Source organism: Ixodes scapularis, unplaced genomic scaffold, assembly GCF_016920785.2.
Source record: "Ixodes scapularis isolate PalLabHiFi unplaced genomic scaffold, ASM1692078v2 PGA_scaffold2__306_contigs__length_199485367, whole genome shotgun sequence".
Lineage (NCBI taxonomy): Eukaryota > Metazoa > Arthropoda > Arachnida > Ixodida > Ixodidae > Ixodes > Ixodes scapularis.
In genome coordinates, this window is record NW_024609857.1 from 184,672,115 (window position 1) to 184,699,711 (window position 27,597).

The following is a 27,597-nucleotide window of genomic DNA, read 5'->3' on the forward strand; positions in this document are numbered from 1 at the left end:
ACAAGAGCTACCCAAGTCTACAGGGAATTAGCACACCTTTCCAGCGATTCTCAAACACTGATATTTCGAGGACCGCTTCCTGATCAACAAAAGTAATGCAGAAGCCCCCTCCCGTCCACCGGGACGGAGGGGAGGGATTGGACAATAGTAATATTAGAAGTGTAAATCAGGGAAACTAAATGCGTGCAAAGGAACTTGTAAGCGCGGAAACAAAAAACAAAAAAAATTCTCAACCCTACTCACTCGGTTTTAGATGGTTGGCTCTATGGAGCTTCGTACAACCTCCCGTATGAATAAAACAATGCTAAGAGCTCGGCTTGACAGACAGTCTAAGACTTCGAGGACCCCAAAATTGCCTTCATGGTCCCCGAAATATACGCGGACCCCATTGGAGTAACACGACTATGTTCGCTGTAACGCCTAGAGTACCAGTAAAAAAACTTTGGGAGATCACGGATTCTTACTAATTTTTCATTTTGTGTGGTGAAATAAGACATTATCCGCCTTCAAGAATTTTATTTGGTATTGTTTCAAAACAAATTGAATAGGTCAGGATACAAGGAAACGTACGAATTAAGTACGATTTTATCTGATTAAATGTACTGTGAGTGAATAAATAAGATAATTCTATACACGATATTTACTATTTAACTAATGACTCCTGCTTATGCCTGTATTGTATCTGTCTGCAGATGTTCTGCAATCTTCCACCCAAAGCTCATTTGGCTAACCAAGACGCCGAGCAGTATGCGGCAGCAAACAGCCTTCGCCTTCATCCTGCGCAAGCAACGCTAATTGACGTAAGGATTCAGTGAACTTCCGCCTTCAACTTTTTATTTGCTTTTTCAAACAAAACATACCGGGTTTGATTGAGAAAATAAACCCAATATTTTCCCTTGACGTCGAGAAGACACGCAGAAATCTGAAGCAGTCAAAATATGACCCCAGCAAAGAGGATAGGAAGCAAAACTTTCAAAACATGGCGTTACCTGGATCCAAATTAAAAGACCAGCAAACTTTTCTTTAGCCTATATCATCCTAAACGTAAATGAGTCAAAACAATGATTGACATTTTAGGTGCCTATGGCGTTCATTCAAGTGAATCAAACCTGTCAGAGAAAAAAAAAAGAAACCAACACACTTTTAAACCCTGAGATGGGAAAAATTACGAGAAACAAATACAGCATTTCTTGCTGATAAGTTTGTTTTACTCTAATACCACAGGCAACACAATGTTATTTCTTGTTTGGACGAAATCAGGGTTAGGTGGACGTCGGGTCATAGAAACTTTTTGGAAGCTTAAAAGGATTTGAGGCTAGTGAGTTAGAGAAGGCAGGGTTAAAGTTAAATCGATTTTAGTGGTTGCTACGAGAAAGAGACAGCAAGAAAATGAGATTTTTCTTGCTGTCTCTTTGACAGCAAGAAGGAGAGAGAGAGAGAGAAAGAGATTTAGAGACTGAGGTTTGGGCTTATTTCTTGCCGAAATGGGACTTTCTATTAATTGTCTGCTTGAACCTGGGGTACAATATCGCTATTCACACAGACAATTCTTGGATAGTTAACGCAGGTCGCCTGCTGCAAGGACACAGAAATGCATATTCTTAGCTGAAGAGATTTATAAATTGTTACTAATGTTACCAAATTCTTCATTTGGAATCGTAACCCGATCAGAAAGGAAAGTTAGTTCTCAGCAGCGGCGTCTTCTTTAAAAAAAAAAAAAAGTTTTCTTTTTTTATTTGGCGACTCGGTGACCCAGATTATGAGACAAATAATAACGTAAAAACATAATTGTAGTACCGGGCAAATTTTTGATGCTAAGTTTTGAGAGTTTAAGTATAGATTATATATTTTATTGCTGCTTTATTTCAATTGAATGTTTGGCCTCAAAACGTGATTCGAACTTTTTGTTCATTAAGCTTGCGTTGTAACAAAACAAAAAAAAAAAATCAGCGAATGAGAAATGAAAAAGACGCGAACACATATCACTTCTAACCAGCGATGTTTCTGTGTGGCTACTTGTACTACATACCTTTGGGCCTTTTTCACTGGCTTCGACGCCTGTAAAGAGAGATTTATTATTAGCTTGAAATACAAAATAGGGTGCTGACACCAAATATTCATCTAGGAGTCTGCCGTGTCTCTGCTATGTAGGTGCTATTCTTTATAGCACGCCAGGGTAACGCCTAAATTGGAACAAGTTTGGTTATCCTCTATAGCCTAACTTAGCCCTGTTACGGTTTCGCTCCAAGGCGTTAGTTGGTGCCAAAGTATGTTACTGAGGCGGTTTCGTGACTTTTCTATCGCCGGGCGTGTGATTTCCATAGTGCTAAACATGAGCCAAGGATTCAACATATGAACTGATAAACCTTCAATGAAGCCTAAATATGGGTCTTATACGTCAATTTAGTCTCAAAGTTGCCACATGAAGACTGTATAACCAGACGTGAAGTCTAATTCTGGCATTTGTTTGGCTAATCATGGCCAAGACACCAGACTCTGGCCAAAGAAGCTCAAGATTTTCTCGTCTTTGGATACTTCTAGCTCTTTAATGTCCTAAATTCCCATAGAAAAAAGAATTGGTCCAAAGAAGAAATTATGCTTCTTGGAACTCTTTGTAGCACCCTACACAGTTAGCACACAATTTTAAAACAAATGAAAATAAATTTTGTGAGCCTAAATAATTCTCTAACAATATTTAATCCAAGAGGAGGAGGAGGTGTTGACGTAATAAAAAGGTTGTTGACAACGATAAAAGGCAAAGTTGGGGTGGACCTATCTTTTTACTTTTATGATGTCTAGCTCGACGCAAGTGGTGTTCTTTCAGGTACCCCGAAGGGTACAACAAAGCGTCGTCCTACGAAATGGTCACAACCCTAAACCTGAAGCAGCATGTAATGTTACCCTATGTCTAGCAATATGATTTAGCTTAAAATCGTCCTGTATCTTTTTGAACAAATTCAAGCATATTTTTTTAAATCATACACACTTTATAGGCTTGAAATGTAAAAAGGACACTTGAATAAAGACAATAATTTTACATGAAATATTTTGCACTTTAAAAAAATCAAGGCATTTATTTCTTTACTTTTTCTCGATTTGGGAAAATTTGTGCAGGGTAGGCAAAACAACGTTTCGTGCGGATAAAACATAAACATCTAATGGAGCGAAATAAAACAACCGTTATGCGTCGCTCTAACAAGGAAGGTTGCATCACTACCAAAATCAGTTTACGTCTTATTCACAACAGCGAAATTATAAATAATTATTTCACACAGCACGTCTGAATGGTGATGCGAAATAGGATGTGGAAAACAATCATTTTTGTAATAAAATGCCCTCATATGGGCGTTGCCTGATAATGAAGTGATTAACTCAAACCTATCAGTACTATTTGTTTGTTTTTTTTCTAAAAGTGTTCTCCTGCGCTAATGTATCAATTGAGTTGTAACCCGCCGTCAAAATAGGTCATATCAAAAGCTAAAGTTTGTTTTTTCTGTTCTATTCGATGTCGCTTTCAAACTGAGAATCCCAAGACATATAACCAGGCCGCGAAAAACCAACAACCGCAATTAATTGGCCGAAAGCACGTCAAACCCGACGATAATCCCATGACATATAACCAGGCTGCCAACATGGTTCCCGTCGAGGTAATTCGTGTGTAACTCAGCTAGCTGAATTCACTCATTCTCTTTCAATTGCCATTGGCAACAAGAAACGTGCAGAAGTATATTCTTTGATTTATGTAAAGCGTTTATGCCACATCATTTGGTATTGAATAAGCTTAGATTAATATGAATCAATGAAAATATTATAAAGTGGGTTGCTGAGTATTTGTCTGGGTGAGAACAAAGTGTTGTACTAAATGACCAAGAATCTTCGGCTGTAGTTGTAACCTCGGGGATGCATCAGGGAAGTGTACTGGAACCCTTGTTATTTCTTTTATTTACTCACGATATTTGCAAGGGTATACAGTAAAATATCTAGTGATTTGCGGACGATTACGTACAATGCAGAGTTATAAAAAATGACGCAGTCGTCTGCATGATGCGATATAATTTAGGAATATTAGAACGCTGGCGCCATCATTAGGAAATTGGTTTGAATATAAAAAAATTCAAATAAATGTGTTTTTATAATGTAATTAAATGCAATTTTCATCAACATGTGTTTTTGTAATGTTATTAAATGCAATTTTCCTCAATATGTGTTTTACTTGATCTATTGTTAGCACGGCTACATATAAGATAAATAATTAGAAAATTGAGCAGGCAGATGAACACAGGTATTTGAGAGTTAATGTTTTGAATAATCTATATTGGAAGGACCTCATAAATAGTATTGAAGCGAAAGGAAGTAAGATCTTATTTTTTATTCGGGAAAATTTTAAGAATACAACTCTTAGTCTAAGACGAACATCATATTTTTTTATTAGACCAATTTTGGAGTATGCCTGCGTTATCTGGGATCCGAGTCGGTGTTACCTCGCGAATAAGATAAAGCAAATTAAAAATCAGGCATTAAGGTTTGTCACAGGCGATTATAGTCCGTACTCGAGTTGTACAAAAATAAAGACTTGACTTGGTTGGGACCTTTTTAAACTTCGCAGAAAGTGTTTGTTGTGAAACTTTTTTCACAATATACAGGGTGTTTCTTTTGTTTTTGTTCTTACACATTTGTATAAAAAAAAACGTGAAAGCTACACTAATGCGGTTTGTGCAGGTGGGTTATACGGCCAGGCGTACATTATGTGGGTGGCTAATCTTTGCGATAAGTCGGCTAATTAATTAAAATTCGTTAATTAACGTTTTAATTAGTGGAAATAGACTTATGGTTGCAATTAGAAACTTGCTGAGCATCATCGAAAACCACTAAATCAACTATTTTCAGAAGGATATAACGCAGGGACAGCATTTTACGGCGTTCTGTAAAAACGCTTCATTTGGACGCGTTTCTAGATTTCGGTTTCTTATCGGAACGCATCACCGCGCCCGCGGTCCCGCTCCCCGGTGGTCGCGGCGCGAAGCCTCCCCTCGCCTCCCTCGTAGAATGGAGCGAAGTAGGGCGCACATGTATTGCGCGTCTCAGCCACTGGGGAGCGGGACCGCGGGCGCGGTGATGCGTTCCGATAAGAAACCGAAATCTGGAAACGCGTCCAAATGGAGTGTTTTTACAGAACGCCGTAAAATGCTGCTCCGGCGTTATATCCTTCCAGAAATAGTTGATTTAGTCATTTTCGATGATGCTCTACAAGTTTCTAATTAAAACCATATGTTTATTTTCAGTAATTAAAAAGTTAATTAACAAATTTTAATTAATTAGCCGACTTATCGCAACAATTAGCCACCCACATTGTGTCCGCCTGGCCGTATAACCCACCTGCACAAACCGCATTACTGTAGCTTTCACGGTTTTTTTTTTTAAATAAATGTGTAAGAATAAAAAAAACACCCTGTATATCACGAGGAGACAGCCATTGAAAAGGGTCTTTACATTCTCGAACAACCCCATGTATCTTCAAGGCGCAATGATTCTAAGATGGCAGCAGAGTGTCGTTATCGTACTGACTGTTTCTGTTATTCATTTTTTGTTCAAACCGCCCGGGAGTAGAATGCCCTTCCGGAAGGACAGATAGCTGTTATCAACAATGACGTCTTTTATGACACACTGCAGAGAAGTGTGCTCGAGTGAAAATGTAGTACTTAATGATTGTCGATTGCATTGCATTTTGAGTGTATTGTATACAAAAATGTATTCTGAATGCGTTTTTCTTATGCCCCCCCCCCCCCCCTGCATAATGCCTAACGGCGCAGAATTTATTTGTTTAAATACGTTACTACTACTGCAGCCGAGGAGAATCTACCCGAAAAAACAGCGGCACGTTTTTAATACTGCCGCCTGCTACGTATGTAGGGACAATCAAGGCATATACGTCGTATACGCGACTCTCGTGTATTCTGTGTAGATGACTTGACAGTACGAAAAGGTAAAAGTGTAAGTTAATGGGTGTGAATGGATGTAAAAAGGGGGGATGAGAGGGTGATGAACACTAGCTGAAGCAGTCAGACGAAAACTAATGAGTGCACAAAAAAAATAAACCATAGTCCGCATGCTATTTTTCTTTCGTCAGTCATGCACACCCTCGCCCATATTGCCCCTTTAATACAGTCTGAGAGCAGGAGACGCTAGGAGCCGATGGAGCAACATCGTGGCTTTCATCTTCTTTTTTTGAGCGAATTCTTCGCACCTACTAAAATGCACCGGAACACTGCGGTTTTACTTGCATGAAGTGTAGAAACGCCGTCTGGAATCTCGGGAGACTGAAAAAAGAACCAGAGGCAGCCTAGAAGATATAAAAATAAAATAATTTACACACTGGAGGTGAAGGAAGTAATCGTCGTTGTATTAAGTACGAAAAGTTTTAAGTAATGTTAAATCAACCTGTCAGCAGCACACTAGCGCCAACTCCCGTAATAGCAGAAAAGACGCGTCACACACTCTCTAAAAACAAATGAGCGTTTACTTTCCGGTAAAACACAAAGATGGCCGATAACTGACAATGAATGGGAATTTTCAATACAAAAATAGATGACACCAATGTGCACAGAAAAGATGAACAGTTCAAAAGTTGGGTATTGTTAAAATAGGGCAAGGACAAACATCACATCTAAAATAACAACCTTTTACAGTGAAGTGTAGGCATTTCTTTACAGTTGAAAGTAATATTCAAAATTCACATGGTGCACTTAAGTTGTGGAAGATGATTGTAGAGAATGATGTCTTTACAACTGTTTTTTACAGCTAACCCAAAGGCATCCATACGGTGTCATGATTGGAGACAGCTGTGTGCTCCAGCATTTCCAACTTCTTCTAAGGGCAATAAACGCGAAAAAATATCTGGAGGTTGGTAAGTAAAATATTGTGGGTTATGAACGATTTACAGACTCCGGACTGGTAAAGAATCCAGAGATAGCCAAACGTTAACACTAAACTACGACGCTCATGCTTGAATTCTTCTTTAAGCTTTATTTATTTATGTAAAAGTAAAAGGACATTAAAATACACTCAGTGCGCTGGCGAGCTGGTGGACTTTTGGGGGGATCGGTGGCCGAGTGGGTTAAAGCGCACACCCAGCTCGACGCGCGTGGAGCGAAATCTCGCGCTGCAGAACCCAGGGATCCTGGGTTCGAGCCCCACCCCTGCCCGTTTCGATCTGGATGAGCATCGTACCGGCGTGCGGTCGTGTATCACTACTGCGTGGTGCACGTTAAAGACCCCAGGCTAGCGGTTGTACTGCACTGGCTAAATTGCTCATCTACAGCGTGTGACTCTTCGCAACTTTAATGGCTGACCAACTACACCCTGTATAAATATCCCCACAACCCAATTATATTATTATTGGCGGACTTTTGCTATGATGTAATTAACCCGAGGCCATCACTGCCAAAATGTTTTCCTTCTTTGGCCCAGTCTTGGGTTAAATACATCATGGTAAAAATGTCACCGTAGTTACAAAAAACCACGCATTTTCAGGTACTTACACCGGATGCAGCGCCCTTGCTGCTGCACTGGCGATGCCTCCTGATGGAAGGGTGATCACGCTAGACATGTTTGAATGTCTTGTGGATCTGGGTCGACCTTTCTGGAAGCAGGTACACATCACTAGTTATTAATCATGTATCCAACATGGGTTTTTGAAATATTGATGCCGAATTTGAATGTATATATTGCCACCCGCAAGGTCACGGACTTCTAGAATGTTCTCGTTTATTCTTACTGCCGACATAACTTCCATAGTTTATCCCTGCTCTTGTTTTTCTACAAAGTGCATGTTCATTCTCGCCCCGAGCGCGCTACGTCTCGAACCTTCTCCGCCGAATCTTTGAGATAGTGACTCACTCTAGATATGAGGCCGCCAGCGACTTTGTCGAGTCAGTTTTTCGCCCCAGCGTTCGACTCTGCTCTCTCGCCGACTTCGACGCCCGCGACGCTCTGTTGTTATATTTTGTTTCCTTTTTTTTATTTTTGGGCACAAGTTCGCCCTTATTAAACGTTTCAGTTTCGCCAGTTATTCTGTTTCCTCGCCTGTTCATTCGCGACATTTTGGTGGAGGTGCGGGGTACTGCATGTCCGTGCAGCGCACCCCTCCACGTTCCCGTAGTACAAGTCGGAACCCAAGCTCCGTAGGACCCGACGAAGACCAGATCGAGACCCGATTAAGTCGCCGCATCAAAGGTCTACTCCCGGAACACGGACGTCTGCCACCTACGACCAAGCCGAAGACGACGATGGCCAACCAGGCGCAGACCCCGGCCGCTTCTGCTGTCGTGTACCTGCCGGTCGCACCCAGGACTCCAACGCCTTTCCACGGAGACGTCCACGAGGACATTGAAGACTGGCTGCAACACTTTGAACGTGTAGCCCACTACAACGGATGGACGACTGAGCAATGCCTCCACAATCTCTACTTCGCACTCGAAGGGACAGCGAGGCATTGGTTTGAAAACCACGAAGCGTCCTTCACTACGTGGGAGTCCTGCGCCGCCGAGTTGAAGCGAACGTTCCTCAACCACCACCGTCGGCAGCGAGCGGAGGACCTTTGTCAAACAAGGGTGCAGGGCCCCAAAGAAAGCGTGACAAGCTTCGTAGAAGATGTCATGCGCCTATGCGCCCGAGCCGATCCGGAGGCAGCCGAAGAGAAGAAGCTTCGCGTCCTTATGCGTGGCGTGAAGGCTGAAATTTTCGGGGGCCTTGTCCGCAATCCCCCGACAACCGTCGACGGTTTGTGGCTGAAGCCACTAATATCGAGCAAGCGCTGTCGGCTCGAGCAATCCGTTACCATCGACTCGCCGGCGTGCCTGCTGCTCCAACCGCCGCATATTGCCTGAACACCACCAGTGTTGACGGCCTTCGAGAAATCGTCCGCGACGTCGTCCGGGAGGAGCTCCGGAAGCTGCTACCCGCCGCTAACCGACCCGCTTCGCTCTCCATCGCCGAGGTCGTGCGGGAAGAGGTGCAGAGAGCCATTCAGCCAGAGGCTCCCAGAAGCGTAGCACTCCCCGAAGAACCGACGCTAACTTACGCCGCAGTGGCACGACGGCCACCGCCTCCTCCTCGCGCCTATGTCGTGCCGCCCCGACGTCTGTCTCCTCCGCCGCCGCACGACCGACGCCACGACGACCAGGTCCAGTACGCCTGCCAGGCGCCTCACGGACCCCGGAAGACCGACGTGTGGCGAACGCCCGACCGACGCCCTCTGCGCTTCCACTGCGGGGAAGCAGACCACACCTACCGCCGATGCCCGTACCGACGACTCGGGCTGCGCGGGTTCCACCCAAACGACCCGCGCCCCCGTAAGGGTGAACGCCCTCGGGAGATTAAAGAGTACCTGCGACGACCACAGTCCCCCAAGCCTGGGCACCGCCGAGAGTCCCGGTCGCCGTCGCCACGACGTCCAGCTTCGCCGATGAACCGAACCCGACGTGAAAGCCTGGCACCCTTTGCTCCTCGCCGGGGAAACTAGGCTCGGCAACCCCTGGAGGTGGAGTTGCCGAAGACGACCGACGCCAAAACGACGCTTCTGCAACGGTAAAGAATAATCTAAGCATCGTTATCGACGGCCATGACGCGTCGGCTCTCGTCGACACCGGAGCAGACTACCCCGTCCTGAGTGGGAGGCTCTCCCAACGCCTTCGGAAAGTGACGACGCCGTGGTATGGCCCACAGATAGGAACTACCGGAAGACATCTTATCACGCCAGTCGGAAGATGCACTGCTCGCGTCGAGATTCACGGCGAGACGTGTCCGGTAAAGTTCGTCGTTCTACGAGACTGTGCGATAGACTTTATACTCGGAATGGACTTCTTGTGCGAATACGGCGCCATTATCGTCCTGGAAGCCAACGAGTTGAGGCTGCGGAAACCTGTCGTACTGCCCGAAAATGACAAAACTACGACAGCCACGTCAGCTACAGTGCGTGTACTCTCCGACCACTTAGACTTGCCACAACGCTCGAGTGTACTTGTGCCTGTCGCGACCGAAAAAGGCATCTGCGGAGAAGCTTTGCTGGAAGGTAGCGTCGAACTGCTATTAGCAAGAAAGATCGGCGTCGCAAGAGGCATCGCGGAGTTCCAATGCGGACGCACTATTGCACTCGTAACGAACTTCCGACAGGAGGCTCAGCACCATACGAAAGGCACCGCCGTGGGTCACGACGAGGAACTCCCCGACTCAGCCGCTATCGCCGGAGTATCAGAAGACCTCTCCTCGTGGCCACACGAGACAACGCCACCTTCGCAGTTCGACATCAATCCAACCTTGCCTACCCCACAACGGCGACAACTCAGTGATCTTCTCGCCGAGTTCAAAGAGTGCTTCTCCACGTCCTCATGTGTACGCCAAACGACGGTTGCGAAACATCGAATTATTATTGATGACGACGCACTTCCCGTTCATCGATCGCCGTACCGTGTTTCGGTGAAAGAGAGAGAAGTCATCCAGAAGCAAGTTGAAGAGATTCTTGACGACGACATCATCCAGCCCTCAAACAGTCCGTGGGCTTCACCGGTGGTCCTGGTGAAAAAGAAGGACGGGACTCTTCGGTTCTGCGGGGACTATCATCGACTGAACGCCATGACGAAAAAGAACGTCTACCCGCTGCCCCGCATCGACGACACTCTGGACCGGCTGCGCCACGCCCGATACTTTTCGTCGATGGACCTGAAGAGTGGGTACTGGCAGATCGATGTCGACGAACGGGATCGTGATCCGACTGCCTTCGTCACGTCGGATGGACTGTACGAATTTAAAGTGATGCCGTTTGGACTGTGCACAGCACCGGCGACCTTCCAGCGCGTAATGGATACCGTCCTCGCAGGCTTGAAATGGCAAAGCTGTCTCGCCTACCTCGATGACGTCGTGGTATTCGCAAGCGACTTCAACGAGCACCTGAGACGTCTGCGAGCCGTGCTACAAGCTATCTAGAATGCTGGACTGACGCTCAAGCCGTCGAAATGTCAGTTCGCTTACGGCGAGCTTAAATATTTGCGCCATGTCGAGAGTGCTGAGGGTTTGAGCCCCGACCCGGCAAAGGCATCCGCTGTCGCCGCATTCCGAAGCCATCAGACAAGAAAGCCGTAAGAAGATTTCTTGGACTGTGCGCTTACTACAGGCGTTTCGTTCGCGATTTCGCCAAGATTTTTGCACCACTCACGCAACTGACGAAGGACGACGTGAACTTTCAGTGGGGGAAGGAGCAAGAACAAGCGTTCGACGAACTGAAGGAAAGACTCCAGTCGCCCCCTATCCTGGGACACTTCGATCAAGCAGCGGACACGGAAGTTCACACGGACGCCAGCAACGCCGGACTCGGCGCGGTACTCGTCCAAAGACAAGACGGAACAGAGAGGGTGATCGCTTACGCAAGCCGGGCGCTATCCAAGGGAGAAAAAAATTACTCAACGACCGACAAGGAATGTCTCGCTGTCATCTGGGCGTTAACCAAGTTCCGACCGTACCTGTACGGGATCCCATTCCGCGTTGTCACGGACCACCACGCGCTCTGTTGGCTCGCCAACCTCAAGGACCCGTCAGGACGCCTCGCTCGCTGGAGTCTCCGGCTGCAAGAATTCGACGTATCCATTGTGCATAAATCCGGCCGCAAGCATAATGATGCTGACTGTTCGTCTAGGGCTCCAGTCGAACCTCCTACCTGCGGCGCCGACGATGATGACGACGCCCGTTTTGTGGGCGCAGTTAACGCTACCGATATGAGGGCACTGCAACGCGACGACACGGAACTTCGCTCTGTGATCGACCACCTCGAAGGTCGAGGAGGTTCTGTCTCACGGGTCTTTTCTCGGTACCTACCGAGCTTTGTCCTGCAGCGAGGTGTGCTCTTCAGAAAGAATTTCGGAATCAGCCAAACTCCCTGGCTTCTGGTTGTTCCTATTAGCCTCCGAGAAGAAATTTTTCAAGCGTGCCACGACGACCCAACGGCCGGACATCTTGGCTACAGCAGGACCATTGCCCGGATTCGTGACAAGTATTACTGGCCAAAACTCCCGAAGAGTGTTCATCTGTACACGCGGTCATGTCACGAGTGCCAACGGCGTAAGAAACCTCCGACGAGACCTGCGGGATTCCTGCAACCGATATTGACCCCTAGTACGCCTTTCCAACAAATTGGAATGAATTTGCTTGGGCCCTTCCCACCATCGACGACGGGGAACCGCTGGATAATCGTTGCCACGGATTACCTTACCCGGTACGCGGAGACGAAAGCCCTTCCGTCGGGAACAGCGGTGGAAGTCGCGAAGTTTTTTTCGTCGAGTCTATTCTGCTTCGACATGGCGCCCCCGAAGTCTTGATAACCGACCGAGGGTCATCGTTCCTGGCCCAGCTCACGCAAGAGATCCTTCGGCTCAGCCACACCAGCCATCGTCGGACCACGGCGTTCCATCCACAGACCAACGGGCTAGTGGAGCGGCTCAACAAGACGATCGCCGACATGATCTCTATGTACGTCGAAGTAGAGCACAAGACGTGGGACGAAGTATTAGCATACATCACGTTCGCCTACAACACCGCAGCTCAAGAAACAACCGGATTTACGCCATTCGAGCTGGTGCATGGAAGAAAAGTGACGACCATGCTAGACGCGATGCTGCCCCATGAGCCTGTGAATGACGGATGCGACGATGCCCATGTGGTCAGTCAGAGAGCAGAAGAAGCACGCCAACTAGCCCGCCTTTGAATCCACGATCAACAGCGTGTCGACGCTCGCCAGCACAATCTTCGTCGCCACGCCGTCCACTTCCTGTCCGGAGACAGGGTATGGGTGTGGACACCTATCCGCTGCCGTGGTCTCAGCGAGAAACTCCTGAAGCGCTACTTTGGGCCTTACAAGATCATCCGACGTCTCGGAGATCTGAACTACGAAGTTCTTTCCGACGGAACACGACCATCAACAAGGCGTCAGCCACGACCCGAGGTGGTGCACGTCGGCCGGCTGAAGCCCTATTACGAACGATAACACTTTCTACCGTCGTCGACGTGTGAACTGTGAACTGTGAACGGTGAACAGTGAACTGTGAACGGTGAACAGTGAACTGGTGAACTGGTGAACTGTGAACTATGGCTCGCGATTATAGTGTCCTTTAGTTGTGGATTTGTTTTTCGCTTTGTGCTGCATCGGGACGATGCGCTCTTAAAGGGGGGGATAATGCCGCGCGCTAAATTACGGACTTGTAGAAGGTTCTCGTTTATTCTTACTGCTGACATAACTTCTATCGTTTATCCCTGCTCTTGTTTTTTCTAAAATGTGCATGTTCATTCTCGCCCCGAGCGCGCTACGCTCGAACCTTCTCCGCCGAAACTTCGAGATAGTGACTCACTCTAGATAAGAGGCCGCCAGCGACTTTGTCGACTCAGTTTTTCGCCCCAGCGTTCGACTCTGCTCTCTCGCCGACTTCGACACTCGCGACGCTCTGCTGTTATCTTTTGTTTCCTTTTTATTTTTGGCCACAAGTTCGCCCTTATTAAACGTTTCAGTTTAATAAGGGCGAACTTGTGCCCAAAAATAAAAAGGAAACAAAAGATAACAGCAGATTATATATATGTATATATATATGCGGAGGGCAAGTTCGTCTGCTTCTTGCGCAGGGGGTAGCGGTGACGTCAGTACGCCGAGCCCTGATTGGCTAATCGCGGGCTCCCCTATCTGAGCGTCGTCTGCTCCTTTACCACGTCGTCTGCTCGCAACGTCGTCTGCGTCTGGCTTACCTTTCTTGCGACTTTTGGAAGTGCAGGCGACGATCCTACGCCAAAAATGTGCGTAAGACATAACTTACCAACAAATCCGTATTCACGAAACGAAATTTTCCCAAGTTTTGCGCAAGTTACGACGAAATCCTACGACAGCTCAGAAGCTGTCTTACGCACTTCTTACGATCATATGAGCATGGCCGACAGCGTCGCTGTCGCGACGACCAACGGACGTTTATTTTTCTACGTGCGCTTCTTACGCGTTCCGACTTCAAGCAGCAAGAAAAAAGTAAAAAGTACTCGAAACAGACCACGACGAACAAGAACGCAGGATCCACAAACACCCGGGAAGAGCTCCAACAGCCACGATTCCACCGAACGCGACCAAGCGAGCACGGCAGTTAGGCCTAGCAGGCACTCCGCGACTCGGCGACCGTCTGCACACAACCGGCTGGTGTGCTGAATGGAATTTGCCCGCGCGACCCTTGTGAACCCTTCCCGTATTATACTTTGATCGCTGACCTCAGTTTTAGATTAAGAGGTCAATTTCTTCCTCTTGTTATCTCCTTGTTTCCCGAGGCAACGGTGAATCTCGCCGGTGAAAAAGCGGTGAATCTCCCGCAGACGCGGGAAAGGTAAAGCAGCCATCGTTTTGACTAGCAGACGTAAAGCAGACGACGTTAACTGCGCCAACCCGCCGACGCCGTTAAAGAATGAGAGGTCTCGCCGCACACGAAAGGAGCGAAAAAGTATTTGGAAGGGAACTTGCGGACACTAACACGCTCACCTCTCGGTTCTTAGCAAACAAACCTCGACGCTTCGGGGCACCTCGCCGGTGAGTCATTTGACTTCCCTCCTTGATGCGCGTCTGCTAGTTGTTAGACAAAAACAATGTACCGAAGTCGAGCTCGCTCGTAAAGACCTGCACTTCCGAAAGTCGCAGAAAAGGTAAGACAGACGCAGACGAGGTTGCGAGCAGACGACGTTGCAAAGGAGCAGACGACGCTGAGAGAGGGGGTCGCGATCAGCCAATCAGGGCTCGGCGTTCTGACATCACCGCTACTTCCTTTCTCATGCGCAGAAGACGAAAATGAGCCCACTTGCGAGGCGTATACAGTTTACGCTTTGCGAAGGGAAATAACTTTCTACCGGAAAGCTCATAGAGTAGCTAAAATCAGCTTGTATTCTTGGCAAAAAAATATTCATCAACGTGGATGTCGTGATACATACTTTTTTTTTACAAAATAAACGTCACGCACACTTTCCGCTTGTGAAATAAATACAAACGAACGTATTCTGCATTAGATTTACCGTGTTTAATTGGCGCTCTTTATCTAGGCTGGTGTGGATAAGAAGATTGAAACACGAATTGGTCCTGCGAAAGACAAGCTCAGTAAGCTGGATTGCCCTTTTTTCTGTATTATTTATCTTTAAAATACAAATACAAAAAAAAAACATTGTTCCGGGATCTCAATTTGAGACAACTTATGAGGTCCCGCTACTGCTAAAAAAATTGTTTGTGCTCATTAATGAAACGGAGGTTCTGTATTAGCAACACAGTTCGTATTTTGTGTTAGTTTATTGATCCGTAGTAGTATGTTTCTATTTAAAAACATGATATTAATATTGAAACAAAGCTCTCGGCGTATAAATATATTTGGTGTGCGTCGCGCCAGCAATTAAAAAACAAATGGTAAGCATTATTGCTCACTTTATTGTTCACTGGCAATCACATGGCGGCGAATGGCATCAAGGGCGAACAAGGAGATTAGAGATTGTATACATTTGAAAGAACCGATCAATCGCCCTTGGGCCGGAAAGTTGAAACGAAGAGTAACTGCATGAATATGCGGATAGTAGGTTGTCATAGATTATATAGATGAGAGTTTTATAGTGGGGTACGATATAGCGAAGGACTTGGCACTTTTCAGCGTTGGGAAAAGAATAGAGTAATAACATTTTAAAAAAGCGTTTCGAGCACGCGTTATTAAAAGTATTACAAAAGTACTATGACCAACATTAATACAAATGCCACACGAGCAATGATCTACTAGATTGCACGGGTGAAGTCACTACCGCTAAATTTAATGAATTTGGTTGATTTGGTACTTCTATAAATTTCATTACCAATGCAATCGTTGGTACCACCGATGCAGCGTGGCTCCCGCACGCGTAGCGCCTTACTCCCATTGCCAGGCGAAAGTGGTCATATGGCCATAACGAAAACTAAGAGCGTTCTCGTCAGATGGCGTAGCATGTCAAAGTAATCAAAAATTGCGCAAAAATTAACCAGCAAACTTTTCTTCTGCACATCACGATTTTTATGAGGGTTAAATCAACACGACAGAGATTATTATCCCTACAGGTCTGTAACAAAACTTTAAATTTGAAGTACAAACAAGTTTAATAGCTTCACTTCTGCTCTCCTTCTGATTTCAAAATTGTAAATTTTGGCAAATTTTTGACAGCAGTTTTTTTTTTCAATTTGAACTTACGCGTATGTGTGGGTGAGGTCTCAATAAAGCAAAATGTCGATAAAATTAACAGATTTTTTTAGTGAACAAACAGAAACATCCGGGATTGTGCCAGCTCAAACGAATACGTTTAGCTTCTTAATTTGTGTGGATCATCTTGAAAGGATTGTTTGTTTTTGGCAGGTACATATACAAGGGGAAACAAGGAGACGCCAGGCTCTTTAAGTCGACCGGAAAATTCGTTTTCTTAACCTATCGCGCTACGATTTTGTGCAGCGTTGCCCACAGATGGTGCATTATTTTCTTTTTTTTTGTAAAATTTGCAAAGAGTGAACTTATCTGAGGAAAAAGTAAAGAAAGAAAAAGGCTTAGCTCTTATGGATACGCAGCGACGCCACCGGTCTTCAAACAACACGGCACCGTTTCGCACGGGACACAAGAGATGGCGCAACAAACACCGCCAACGAACGAGCCTCCGGCGCCGAGAGCAGGCCTTTTTAGCAGACGATCTTTACGACTCAAAAGCGGCGCGCGTTCCGCTGGCGGCAACAACCGCAGAAACAAAAAAACAAAACAAAAAAAAAACAGACAAGGTAACAGCAAGGAACTGCAGTACCTTGTCTGCTAAAGGGCCGGCTCTCGGCGTCGTTTGCTCGTTCGCGGCAGTTAGCGTCGCGACCGCTTGCGCCATCTCTTGTATCCCGTGCGATATGGCGCCGTGTTATTTGCAGACCGGTGGCGTCGCTGCGTTTCCATAGGAGCTAAGCCTTTCTTTTTGTTTACTTTTTCTTCAGGTGAGTTCGCTCTTTGCAAATTTTACAAAAAGAATGCACCATCTGTGGGCAACGCTGCACAAAGTCGTAGCGCGATAGGTTAAGAAACCGAATCTTCCGGTCGAATTAAACAGCCTGGCGTCTCCTTGTTTCACCCTCTAGTTGTTGCACTTTTCGCGACGTATGCGGCTGTCGCATCCCTCTCTACAATAAAGTAGAACATTAGGGATGGCATCAAGCGCAGGCCAAAAGTCATAGTTATCTAGGCCTTTTTCGGACACCGGATGCTTCTCAACTCCCAGTTTCATTGCATCTGGCATTTGGAGCTCGTTCAGGGTCTCCTTTGTTATTGGCGTGCTGATCAGTGCCTCACCAAAAGACTTCCGGCATGCGAAGATGTCCATCGCATCTTTCGTGGAATTATTGTTCTAGAAACTGTCCTTTCGGCATTCCATCTAGGCATTGACGATGGTGACGTCCATGAAATGCAAAATTACTTTAAGGGATTCACGTTTCTAGTTTGATCCCTGCGCGGTAGCATTCCCTCTTTTAGTCACACATGTTCACGTCAGTCACGTGCCGGTTTTAGTAAGATAACACAGAAGACGCAAATACCTGGCAGTATAGCTTTGCTGTCTTCCTGCAGCACTTTACTTCCTAAACAGAAATGCTCCCACTGCGGGTCGAAACCATTACCACGCTCTTGCTATCGCGCCAATTGACAACTGCCATTTCGTCTTCTTGTAGGCAAAGTTCTTAAAGTTTGCCCTGTTTCATCTCTTTTTCGGGGAGAAACGTCACACTCCTTAGGCGGTTCGGCATGAGGGTTACCGTTCCTTCCGGGTATTTCCTTCTGAGGCTTTCATCCACGGTATACTTGTAAAGTTCCTGAAAAATAAATTCTGAATTCTCAGAAAAAGCTTCCGTCAACCGGAACGCAACGCTTCCTCTCAGGCCAATGTCAGTGTCCGCTAATCTGTTTTTCTTGTTGCCTCGTTAAATCTGGAAATCTACGACAAGCCCTTTTTATCTAGTAATTGCCAAGTATTTTTTTTATTTTATTTTAGTCTTACAAGCCGTGGCTTCCCTTTAACGTATTGCTTCATTCAGCATCTTCGAATGAATGAAAATATTTTCGGCTCCTCCACGGAGTATACTCCGTGAAGGAGCAGAAAATATTTTAATTCATTAGGCATTAACTAGTGCACTTCCTAGTTTAAGCGTCGCTTTCGCACGGCATCGATGAGTGGGAATTACTTCTGTGTTGACGAAGTGTAGACTAGAACAAAGTGTGCAAAGTTCATCACGAGACAGTACTCTGAAGCGAAGTGAAGCTCGACTGCTCTCTCCCAGTATGTGCTGACTCTGGGGTGCTTGATGCAGCCAACCACAGCATGCATGCCGTGCAATATCTTCATTCTCTCAACTGTGATCTCAATCGACTTCCCGATTTTGGCTAAGTAGTACTTGTTGAAGTCCTCAGCCGCCAGCTCAAAGAAGCTGTCAGGGTAACACATTTTTAAATGTTCAAGTGGTACACGACGCAAATGATCGAGATATTTTTGATTTATGGGAATTTCTTCTGGATTAGAACGAAAAGATTTGTGCCTTCAAAAAAAAAAAAAATAAAACTCCTCTGTAACTCCTAGGACGGGGCTTGAGCATTTGTGTTCGAACCACTTGGTTCATCAAAGTTGTCTGGCTTCGGTCGTGCATCAGAAGCGCGGGAGAAGGCACGGCGATCATAGGTTTCGGCTTTCAAGTCGTGCCTCAGTGCTCTATTGGTCTGCTGACGCGTCCTTGATGTCAGAGCTCTCTAAAATCTGTCATCGTTATTCTCGGGTCGACTTGTCGTGTAAATGCACATGAACAGCCGAATAATTACAAGGTTAATACAAGTTAAACGCGCTTAGTATACACTTTGTACATTTAAAAAATAAACTAAATTATTCGTGTGTGATACATCACAATATCCTCAAAGAGGCACGCAAATTCTGAGACTTTTGACCTAACACACAAAAAAGTGTCTGTGTGAATTAAATGCCGGATATCAAACCCGCATATCACTTGCAAATATATTATTTGGTATGCCTACGCACTGAGTATTCACAAATATCACGTCGTTATCCGGAAATAATAAACATCAGCACAGAAATCAACGAAAGCCAGCTTACTTTTTTGCGATGACCACGCGTCGCCATCCCAAGAGATGTCCGATTCACAAAATGCTTGGGGAGCTCTGGTGTCACGAAAGCCTACTAAAATTAGTTTTTTTTTTTTATTGTCGGAAGCCTCAGCCATGGCTACCGTTTCGTTTTATCGCTTCTAGTGAAGAACTGGTAAAACTAAACTCCCGTCTTTACACCCACAGGTTTTTGTGAGGGTTCTAAAAAGGTACTCATATTGTTTCTTTCGGTCATTGCAGCTCATTTGTGCTGAGCTACAGCGAAGAAAGGGTTTTACAAATATAGCAGATAATTAATGTATTTGTTACTTTGTTAGAGGGTCATAGAAACTTTATTTGGTGATATTGAAATACCAGTTGCTTAGTTTGTACAACTCAACTGATTCTAACATTCAAAATCAATCGACATTTTTAAATTTTCAGCTTCAGCGGTACTTACGTCTAGCAACAACGCCTCGTAGCTCTCCTTTTTCTCAATCTAGCTAACTTTGCTGCGCGTATGTAGAGCCTAATTCTATGGTGCTGTAAACGAACAACTGAATGTTAAAGCGTGGTGACTTACAGAGCAATGGATTTGAGAAAAAAGTAGTTACTTATGAGAACCATTAGAATAAGGACCGCTTACCTCATAAATTCTAGAATTGTATATATCTCTGGCGAAATATGGTAAATTACTGTATGTAATAATATGTGTAGAAAAGTCCATCTCCCTACTACAGCTGAATCATTCATGCAATAGAGAGACACCAGCCGCGGCCACCAAGCACTACGGAAAACATGTATTGTCTATGAATATTGTCATTTAGGATATCGTGCAACGCTAATATAAAAACAAAAATATATTTTACTCCCATGCCTAATCTGGGAAACCATTAAATGTACAGTGTGTATTGAGCTGCGCTATGTGTCATGAGGCTGTCTGAGCTACGGGTGGTCCGTTGATTTAACGGGTAACGCCTCTTCCGCCAAAATTGGCGGCCGCTCAACAGTTGTTTTCGTGACGCTCTTTCGTAACTTTACAGTTATCTCGCAGACACCACCCCGGACAAAGCTTGTTTTCAAGCACTCAAATGTGTGAATAGCATATAATTACGAGCTTCCTAATGACTAATAAGATATCAAGCCATAATGCGTTTACATAAGCTGATTGAGTATGTGCATATGTGTGTATGAGGGAGATTTTGGTTGAGTTCTCGTTTAGTAAGTTTATACGGAGACCTAAAGTACGACGAGTGATATCATATCCAAAAAACCTGGAGAACCTCCTTTCCCGCAAGCCTTTCGAGTCAGCTAATTAATGCGACCTACGCATCGATCGCAGCGATTGGTCACCCTCGGGAGCACTCGGGAGTAGCCGAGGGTGACCAAAAAAAGCTGCGGCTTTCGTCACCGTTCGGGCCGTGTCCCTCCACACTTCTGGCCTCACCCCTGGTGGCGTCATGTTGCATACACAAGGTTCCCACCTTCATGGCCGTTAGAGTAGACGCTCGAGATATTTTAGAGTGTACGTTCGGACATGAAGAAGATACTCGTTTTTTTTCTTCGGATACTCGGATTTTTTTTTTCTGCCTGCGCGGACATTGAATTGGTACCATTGTCTCTACAGTCGTGAGGAAATTCCTGAATCGCATTTCTTAAAATTCTTTATTTCAGGTGAATTAATAGCGGAGGGTCAGGCTGGGACGTTTGATTTTGCTTTTATTGACGCGGACAAAGACAATTACGATGACTATTACGAAAAGTGTCTCCAGCTCGTCAGAAGGAATGGCATAATTGCCCTTGACAACGTGAGTAAGATCAGCTCTAGAGGGATCCAATCAATAATTTTTACAATCATTATTTTTTGTTACAGGTATTATGGAGGGGATCTGTTTACAAGCCCTCTGAACTCGACACTGCCCCAGAGACCTTGGCTCTGAAAATATTGAACGAAAAATTGCACACAGATGATCGGATTCATCTGTCCATGCTCACCGTTGCTGATGGCGTCACGTTTGCCCTCAAGAAATAGCACTTGCACTTTAAGAGAGATTTAAGTCTTCAGGTTACGTAACGTAAGGCTCTTACAATATGTAGCAGAGCACCGTTGAAGATTTTCTTTTTCCAAAAGAAATAAACTGGAGGAGGTTTAGGATATCATCACTCCAGGAAACATTTTTGGCCTACCTCATCCCGCATAGGCATGCATATCTGGTGGCAGGATTGTTAGATTAATCGCATTTACTTGATTTGACTGCAACCTGCACTTGGACGGCAAGAGTTCGTAGAGTTTAATTTCTAAAGGGGCTGTTTTGAGGCGGAACATTACGAGGCAAAATAAATGATTTCAGGATTGAAGAGTTTACACAAACAGATTAGTAGTCGGTTTTAACACGAATACTACGGCCATTTTTTTCATGGCTGTATTTGTTAGGCTAAATTCTACACTATTATAATATATAATATACTATATTATATAATTTATATTTACTATGTCGAATTTACGTTTTCTTAAACAGAACTTAACACAACCGTGGCTCCCTCTACCTCAGTAAGCTGCGTTCACCCTTAAGATGGCTAGATCCACAAATATATGTATATTATCTAACATCTAGCCATATAGGTGTGGAACGGCTAGTTGCTATACCTTAGGCATCTGCAGTGACTGAGCGGATAAGGTCAGTGGAGCTACGGCTGAGCATCCAATTTCATTGCTAGGGCAGTTCCTGCTGGGAGACATAAACCAAACATTTCCATTTTACACCACCATATGCACAAATTATTTTAACGTTTCGCATTCGCTGCAGGGGGAACCATCCGTCGTTACACAGAGTAAGCGAAATTGGATAAGTGGTCCTATGCTTCGCCCAAGTTTGTCTGCACTTTGCCAAGCTCGTATGTTTGTTCACCCTCCAGATGCGCTCTCGACCATTTGCTTGCCCTCGACCTCAGTCTATGATGGGGCGCTTTTCTGTCTCGGCATCGAGAGTTTCCTGGGCGTTCTCTGTGTTGCCCCTTATTAGGCTTGTCCTCCTTGCACTCCAATGCGCCAAAGATCTGTTTTTAGACACTTGCTTGTCGTGTTTATTGAAAATATTAAAGCGCTTCCCTCAGGCGCCCGTTCCCGACTTTAGCGGCGTCGCCGTCACCGTTGCCGTCTCGTCGGCGTAGCGGCGCTTTGATTATGGGACGTTTCTCATATTGACGTCACACGTGACATCACGTGTGACGTCACGAGGATAGAATTTTCCAGCTAAATTCAGCGGAAAATTTTTTCCGCTAAGTTTAGAGGAAAATCAGCCTCGTAACATCACACGTGACGTCACGTGAATGAATGTGACGTCACGTGGCGTTTCCGCTAAGTTTCAACTAGATCTAGCGGAAAAATGTCCCCGCTAAATTTAGCAGGGAACTTCACGTCGAGCGACCTCTACACCTATTCACTTTTCCCGCTAAATTTTATGGGAAATTAGCAAAACTTTCTCGATAAATAGGAGGGGAGCAGGAGAGGAGGATGGCAGGGTATGGACGGGGCGGAAGGGTTACCCTCCTCACCGTATCCTCCCTTCCTCTTTTCCAAGAACTGCGCATTTAATTCGGCATTACAGAGAATTAGAAACGTCACATTTTTTATACATCGCATAGGTTGTCTTGCACGCGGACTCATCCCCGTTAAGAAAGCAGTATACTTGAAGCTTTCCAGTGCCCCACGTTTTCATCGACAAAGGCGAAGTCGACGAAAATTTAAATGTATACTCCTTTATCCAAGAGTATTCGACAAGTTCTGTCATTTCATTGGCCGTGTTCATCGTGCGCGCAATTTTATGTTGGCCGTCTTGTAGTATAGTGCTTTCTTTTTATTTGGTTTAGCTCTGTAGGGTAAGGTGATTACAGACGGCCGCAATCACGCACCCCTAGATATGTGGTGCCTTGCAAATTACTAGGCACTTTGACGCTTTAGCCCCATGTTCTAAGGGATAGAAAACACAGCCATCGGATGGCCAAACCAAGTTTTTCATGTCAGGCTCGTCAAAATAGTAGTCCCTGTAGAAATCAACATCTGCGTTAAGTCCTTAGTTCGTACTGTTTTAAACCCGCGTTGCGCCCATTGAGAAACACAGCGAACCAATTCAAGTACGCACCTGGTCTGGATACACTACCCTCTCCTTCCGCACAATAAAGTCCCAGGCAGCACACAGTATTGGGCCCACATTGGATTTGATGGGGCAAAGAACGGCCCAACAATGGCTTAAATGAGCCATATGTTTCCCAATATTGGAATCACATTGAACAATAATAGACTATCAAAGCCAATGGTTTTCCAATATTGGTGATACGTTGGCATAGGCTGGTCAACATTGGACTGTCAAAGCAATAGCTGTCCAATATTGGATATACGCCGGCATAAGTTGTCCAATATTGGACCGTCGGATATACTGGCTTTCTTATATTGGCTATACGCCGGCATAAGCTGTCCAATATTGGACTGTCAAAGCCAATAGCTTTCCAATATTGGATATACGCCGGCATAACCTGTACAATATTGGACTGCCAGAGCCGATGGTTTTCCGATATTGAATATACGCTGCCTTAAGCTGGTTAATATTAAACTGTCAAAGCCAAGAGTTTTCCAATATTGTTGATGTCTTGGTATAGGATGGTCAATATTCTACGGCCTTAGCCAATGGCTTATCGATATTTGTGTCGCCTAGGCTATAGACACGCTACCCTGTTTTTTTGCATTGCAGAGGTAGGAAAGTGGAAAAAGAGTCATTCATGAGCTCGCTCGGGCGAGAATTTTATTTAGCCAACTTTGTGGGGCGTACGTCGCCGGTACTTTATAACCGCGATCACAAATACGTCGTTGGCTGCCTATAAAACTATTGCAGCTTTTTTTCTTTTTTTGCCGGTTGCTTTTCTAGCGCATTGCCTTACCTCGGCGTTGACAACTTAATTCCGTTTTTTAGATTTACTTATGTTTGTCTTTTCCAGTGTATTTTTTATGTATACGTAGCATTAACGTCTTCTCCTGGTCCATGCCCTTGGCATGTTTGTATTTCTTTCTGCGTGCTCTATTTTTTTTATCTAATGTTTCTGTGCATATTTCGAAATTGTCCACGCAGGTGTCAACAAAGATAAAGCCGCCGCTTACGCCGCAAACGAAGTGACATCTACTTTCAGTTTTACGAGAGTATCGTGCTATGAACTCGTATATTGGACTCGAGTGAAGTCTCGAAAGGGCTGCTTCAACTGCCAGTGTACATGTCATCAGTGTATTCAGAACAACGACGTAGCAATCGCGACGCGAGAGCATACTGCGCCTCCATCTGGCCGGCCGCGCTCGCTCTGAGGAAATGTGAGCGTGGGACTTTCGAGCCCCGTTAGCTTACTGAAGTTGCAAGACGCTACTTTGTTGTCGAGAATCCTTTGCCCGTCGAACGGTCGCGAAGCCGTTGCGCCCGGAGTACCCTACGCAGCATCTTTCAGAAACCGTTCGCGCAGCATTGCAACCTTCTGTCTGCGAGCATCGGCGATTAATCGTGTGTTGAAAGTACTGCTCTCGCGAGTTGAAAGTGCTGTCCGGGGTGTCCTTTATCTGTAACTCTTTCGTAAAGAAATGCGAAGTTTAAAAACACGAACCTAACAGTGCACAAATAATTTTAAATTTATTCATAATATATATATATATATATATATATATATTTAATACTTTATTTATTTGTGTTCATCGTGCGCTAAAAATAGCCGCGCTTAGGTGTTCATTCTAAATTATAAGGTGGGTTATACGACGTAAAACATACTGTCTTCAAACTTGCCCCGTTTAGAACCACATTTGGGCAGGGCAGCTCCTTTAGAAGTTCAAAATCAGACCTTCAAAGAGCTGTCCTGTTCAATCGTATTGACAGCAGGGTAGACGCTATGCCTGTTTAAGGCCAATCGTGTCTCCGGTTACAGTCACGTGACTACAGTCTCGAAGCTGGTGATAGGGCAGAGCACGGAACCTGCCTAAAGCCCAAGGTCACGTAGAACATCCATTGCACTATCAACTTTGGGTAGAAGTTACGAATCCTCTCGTGTACTTTGTTGAGATGCCCCTGAAGATTAGCCTGTGTAGGCGCACCCCCGTTCTGGCCTGCTTCCTTTCTACTCCTCTTTTTTCTGTCTCTCCCTAAGCTAAATACGTGGTAGGCGGTGCGTACTCGCCGGACCAATGAACCGTACACTTTTTATCGCTTGAATCCGCTCTCTGTGCGCGGGAAACGGCCGAAGCGTGATCACGTGGTTTGACGGATGACGCATTAGCCGTTGACAAACCCGGAATGCCTGCAAAGAGTGGACCTAGTTTCGCGTGTGATGCGGCCTGCGGGGTGCCGGCCTGCAGTGGATTTCACTTCTGTGGTAAATGGTATTTCGTTCGAAAAGTCCTACCCATATCGATTTCTTCAAAGAAGCCCAAGACAATCTTGTAAATCGTTTACTGTTCGGTTCAGCAAAAGGTAGCGTATGCTACATCGTGTTGAATCTTCACGGATCACTTCCTTCTAGTTTTTGGGTTTGAGTGGTTGTTTAGCTGTGTCCGTGTCGACATATACATAGGATTACATCTTTGAAGTCCGGTATTTTCAACGTAAGTGCGCTCCAACCTACTTGGTGATCATTGTTCGTTCTTGTACGGGTACTCTTCCGGATAACTTCTAGAATTAGGCAGTGCCTATCTCCTGGCAGCAGCGAGAATAATTTTCCTGCAATCTTACCGACATTCGCCTTCCATTATCTGTCTGAGATAATGTAACAACTGCAGGTGATATACTGACTTCATTATTCTCCCTGCGTTTTGGAAAAACACGTTTCGTGGCCCCCTTTTTGTAATACACGTTTCGTCGACATTCGTTACGCGAATTGCACGCTGTAGAAGCATTTCGTCGCGCGTGTATTCCTGAGGCGCAACGTTTCCTCGACATTCGTTACGCGAATTGCACGCTGTAGGGGCATTTCAAAGCGCGTATTCCTGAGGCGCGTGCTCACCGAACCAGCCCACCCTCTCACGCCGCTTTGTGCTAAGTCTGCAGCGGTTCCTTGCAAAAGAAAAAAAAAAGAAACAAAAAAGCTATCTTGAGTTTTTTTTATGAAACATCGCGTGTTGACGACACGACCTGTCCATGAAATGTTGTTCGATGAACTGGTTGCACCGCCAATGAGGCGCGACTACCGGTAGAATTTCGGGGAAAAAATTCTGCCAGCTGCCGGGAGAGTGGACACTACCCAAGAATTACCCCGGTTGTTGTTTGCTTTGCAATCTTTTAGTTGTATCACAGCTGAGTAGGACCTCTTCATATATTAAAAATTGCTGCGTTTTACTTGTCTAGAGAATAAGCTGTGTGTAATAAACTTTTAGGTGATTTCAAAACAATTCCTTGAGTGTATACCTTCCTTTTTGCAAACAACTTGGAGAGTGCACTTGCAAAGAGCTGGGCGAGTGCAACGATGGCCAAAAATCAGCATGACGGCCAACATTGGATCGGGTCGCGCGTCCAGCGTTGTCCAATATTACGCCGGTCTTTGCCAATGTGGGACAACAATTGGCTGGAACCAGTGTTTAGAAATGGCCTAACATCGGCAGCAATGATGGGGCCGACATTGGCTGGGACGATGGCTGAACAGTGGCCCAACATTGGCACCCATGACTAGGTCAACGTTAGATAGGGTAGCGCTTCCAGTATTGTCCAATATTGAGGCCGGTTTTGCCAATGTTAGACCGATGTCGGACCAAGATTGGTGTGCTGCCTGGGGTGCCACTGCTATCGTCACAGAACGTCGACAGACGCGCGCTCAAAAGCAGCGTCTGAAGCCAGCTACAGAAGCGCAACCTTCTGAGTGACGCCTACCACCAACAAGGCAACGCTAGCTTGGGCTCCAACCTATGCGGTGCGCAAATTCGTCTGCTTCTTGAGCAAGGGTTGCGGTGACGCCAGAACGCCTAGCTCTGATTGGCCCCGATAGGAAGGATAGCGACTAGACCACAAGGCAGCTAGCATTAAGACCTTCCTATTATCTCATCAGAGCCAATCAGAGCTCGGTGTTCTGACATAAGAGCCATCGCTGCAGAGGGAGCAGACGAAATTGCACAGCGCACAGGCTTTCAAACAGTTCGCTCTGCGCGCGGGAACACCCAGCTTCGCTTGGCCCCCCTTCACTCGGGGAAGTTTTAGTAAAATCTCAGGCGCTCGTAGGGGTGCTCACTGCGACCTCTTTCCGCTCGAAATGTCGACCTCCGAAACGGCGCCTCCGACTTTGGCTAACGTTGTGGCGTTCGTTAACAGACGACTTTCGGAAGATGGCGTCTACAGTTGCTAGCATCAGACGCTGCGTTGGCACGTGTTTCCCATAAAGAATAAGCTGTGTTGCCATGAGGACGCCGACGAGA

At 45.6% G+C, this 27,597-nt stretch overlaps 1 protein-coding gene across 1 annotated transcript; it reads left to right on the forward strand.

Annotated features, from left to right (window-relative positions):
* Positions 1-703: 703 nt before the first annotated feature.
* LOC8029359 (catechol O-methyltransferase domain-containing protein 1) lies at positions 704-21,274 on the forward strand. The gene is made up of 6 exons (XM_029971594.4): positions 704-800; positions 6,799-6,904; positions 7,531-7,649; positions 15,100-15,154; positions 20,847-20,980; positions 21,046-21,274. The coding sequence occupies exons 2-6, from the start codon at positions 6,826-6,828 to the stop codon at positions 21,202-21,204; spliced, it is 546 nt and encodes a 181-aa protein (XP_029827454.4). The 5' UTR covers positions 704-800; positions 6,799-6,825; the 3' UTR covers positions 21,205-21,274.
* Positions 21,275-27,597: the final 6,323 nt, after the last annotated feature.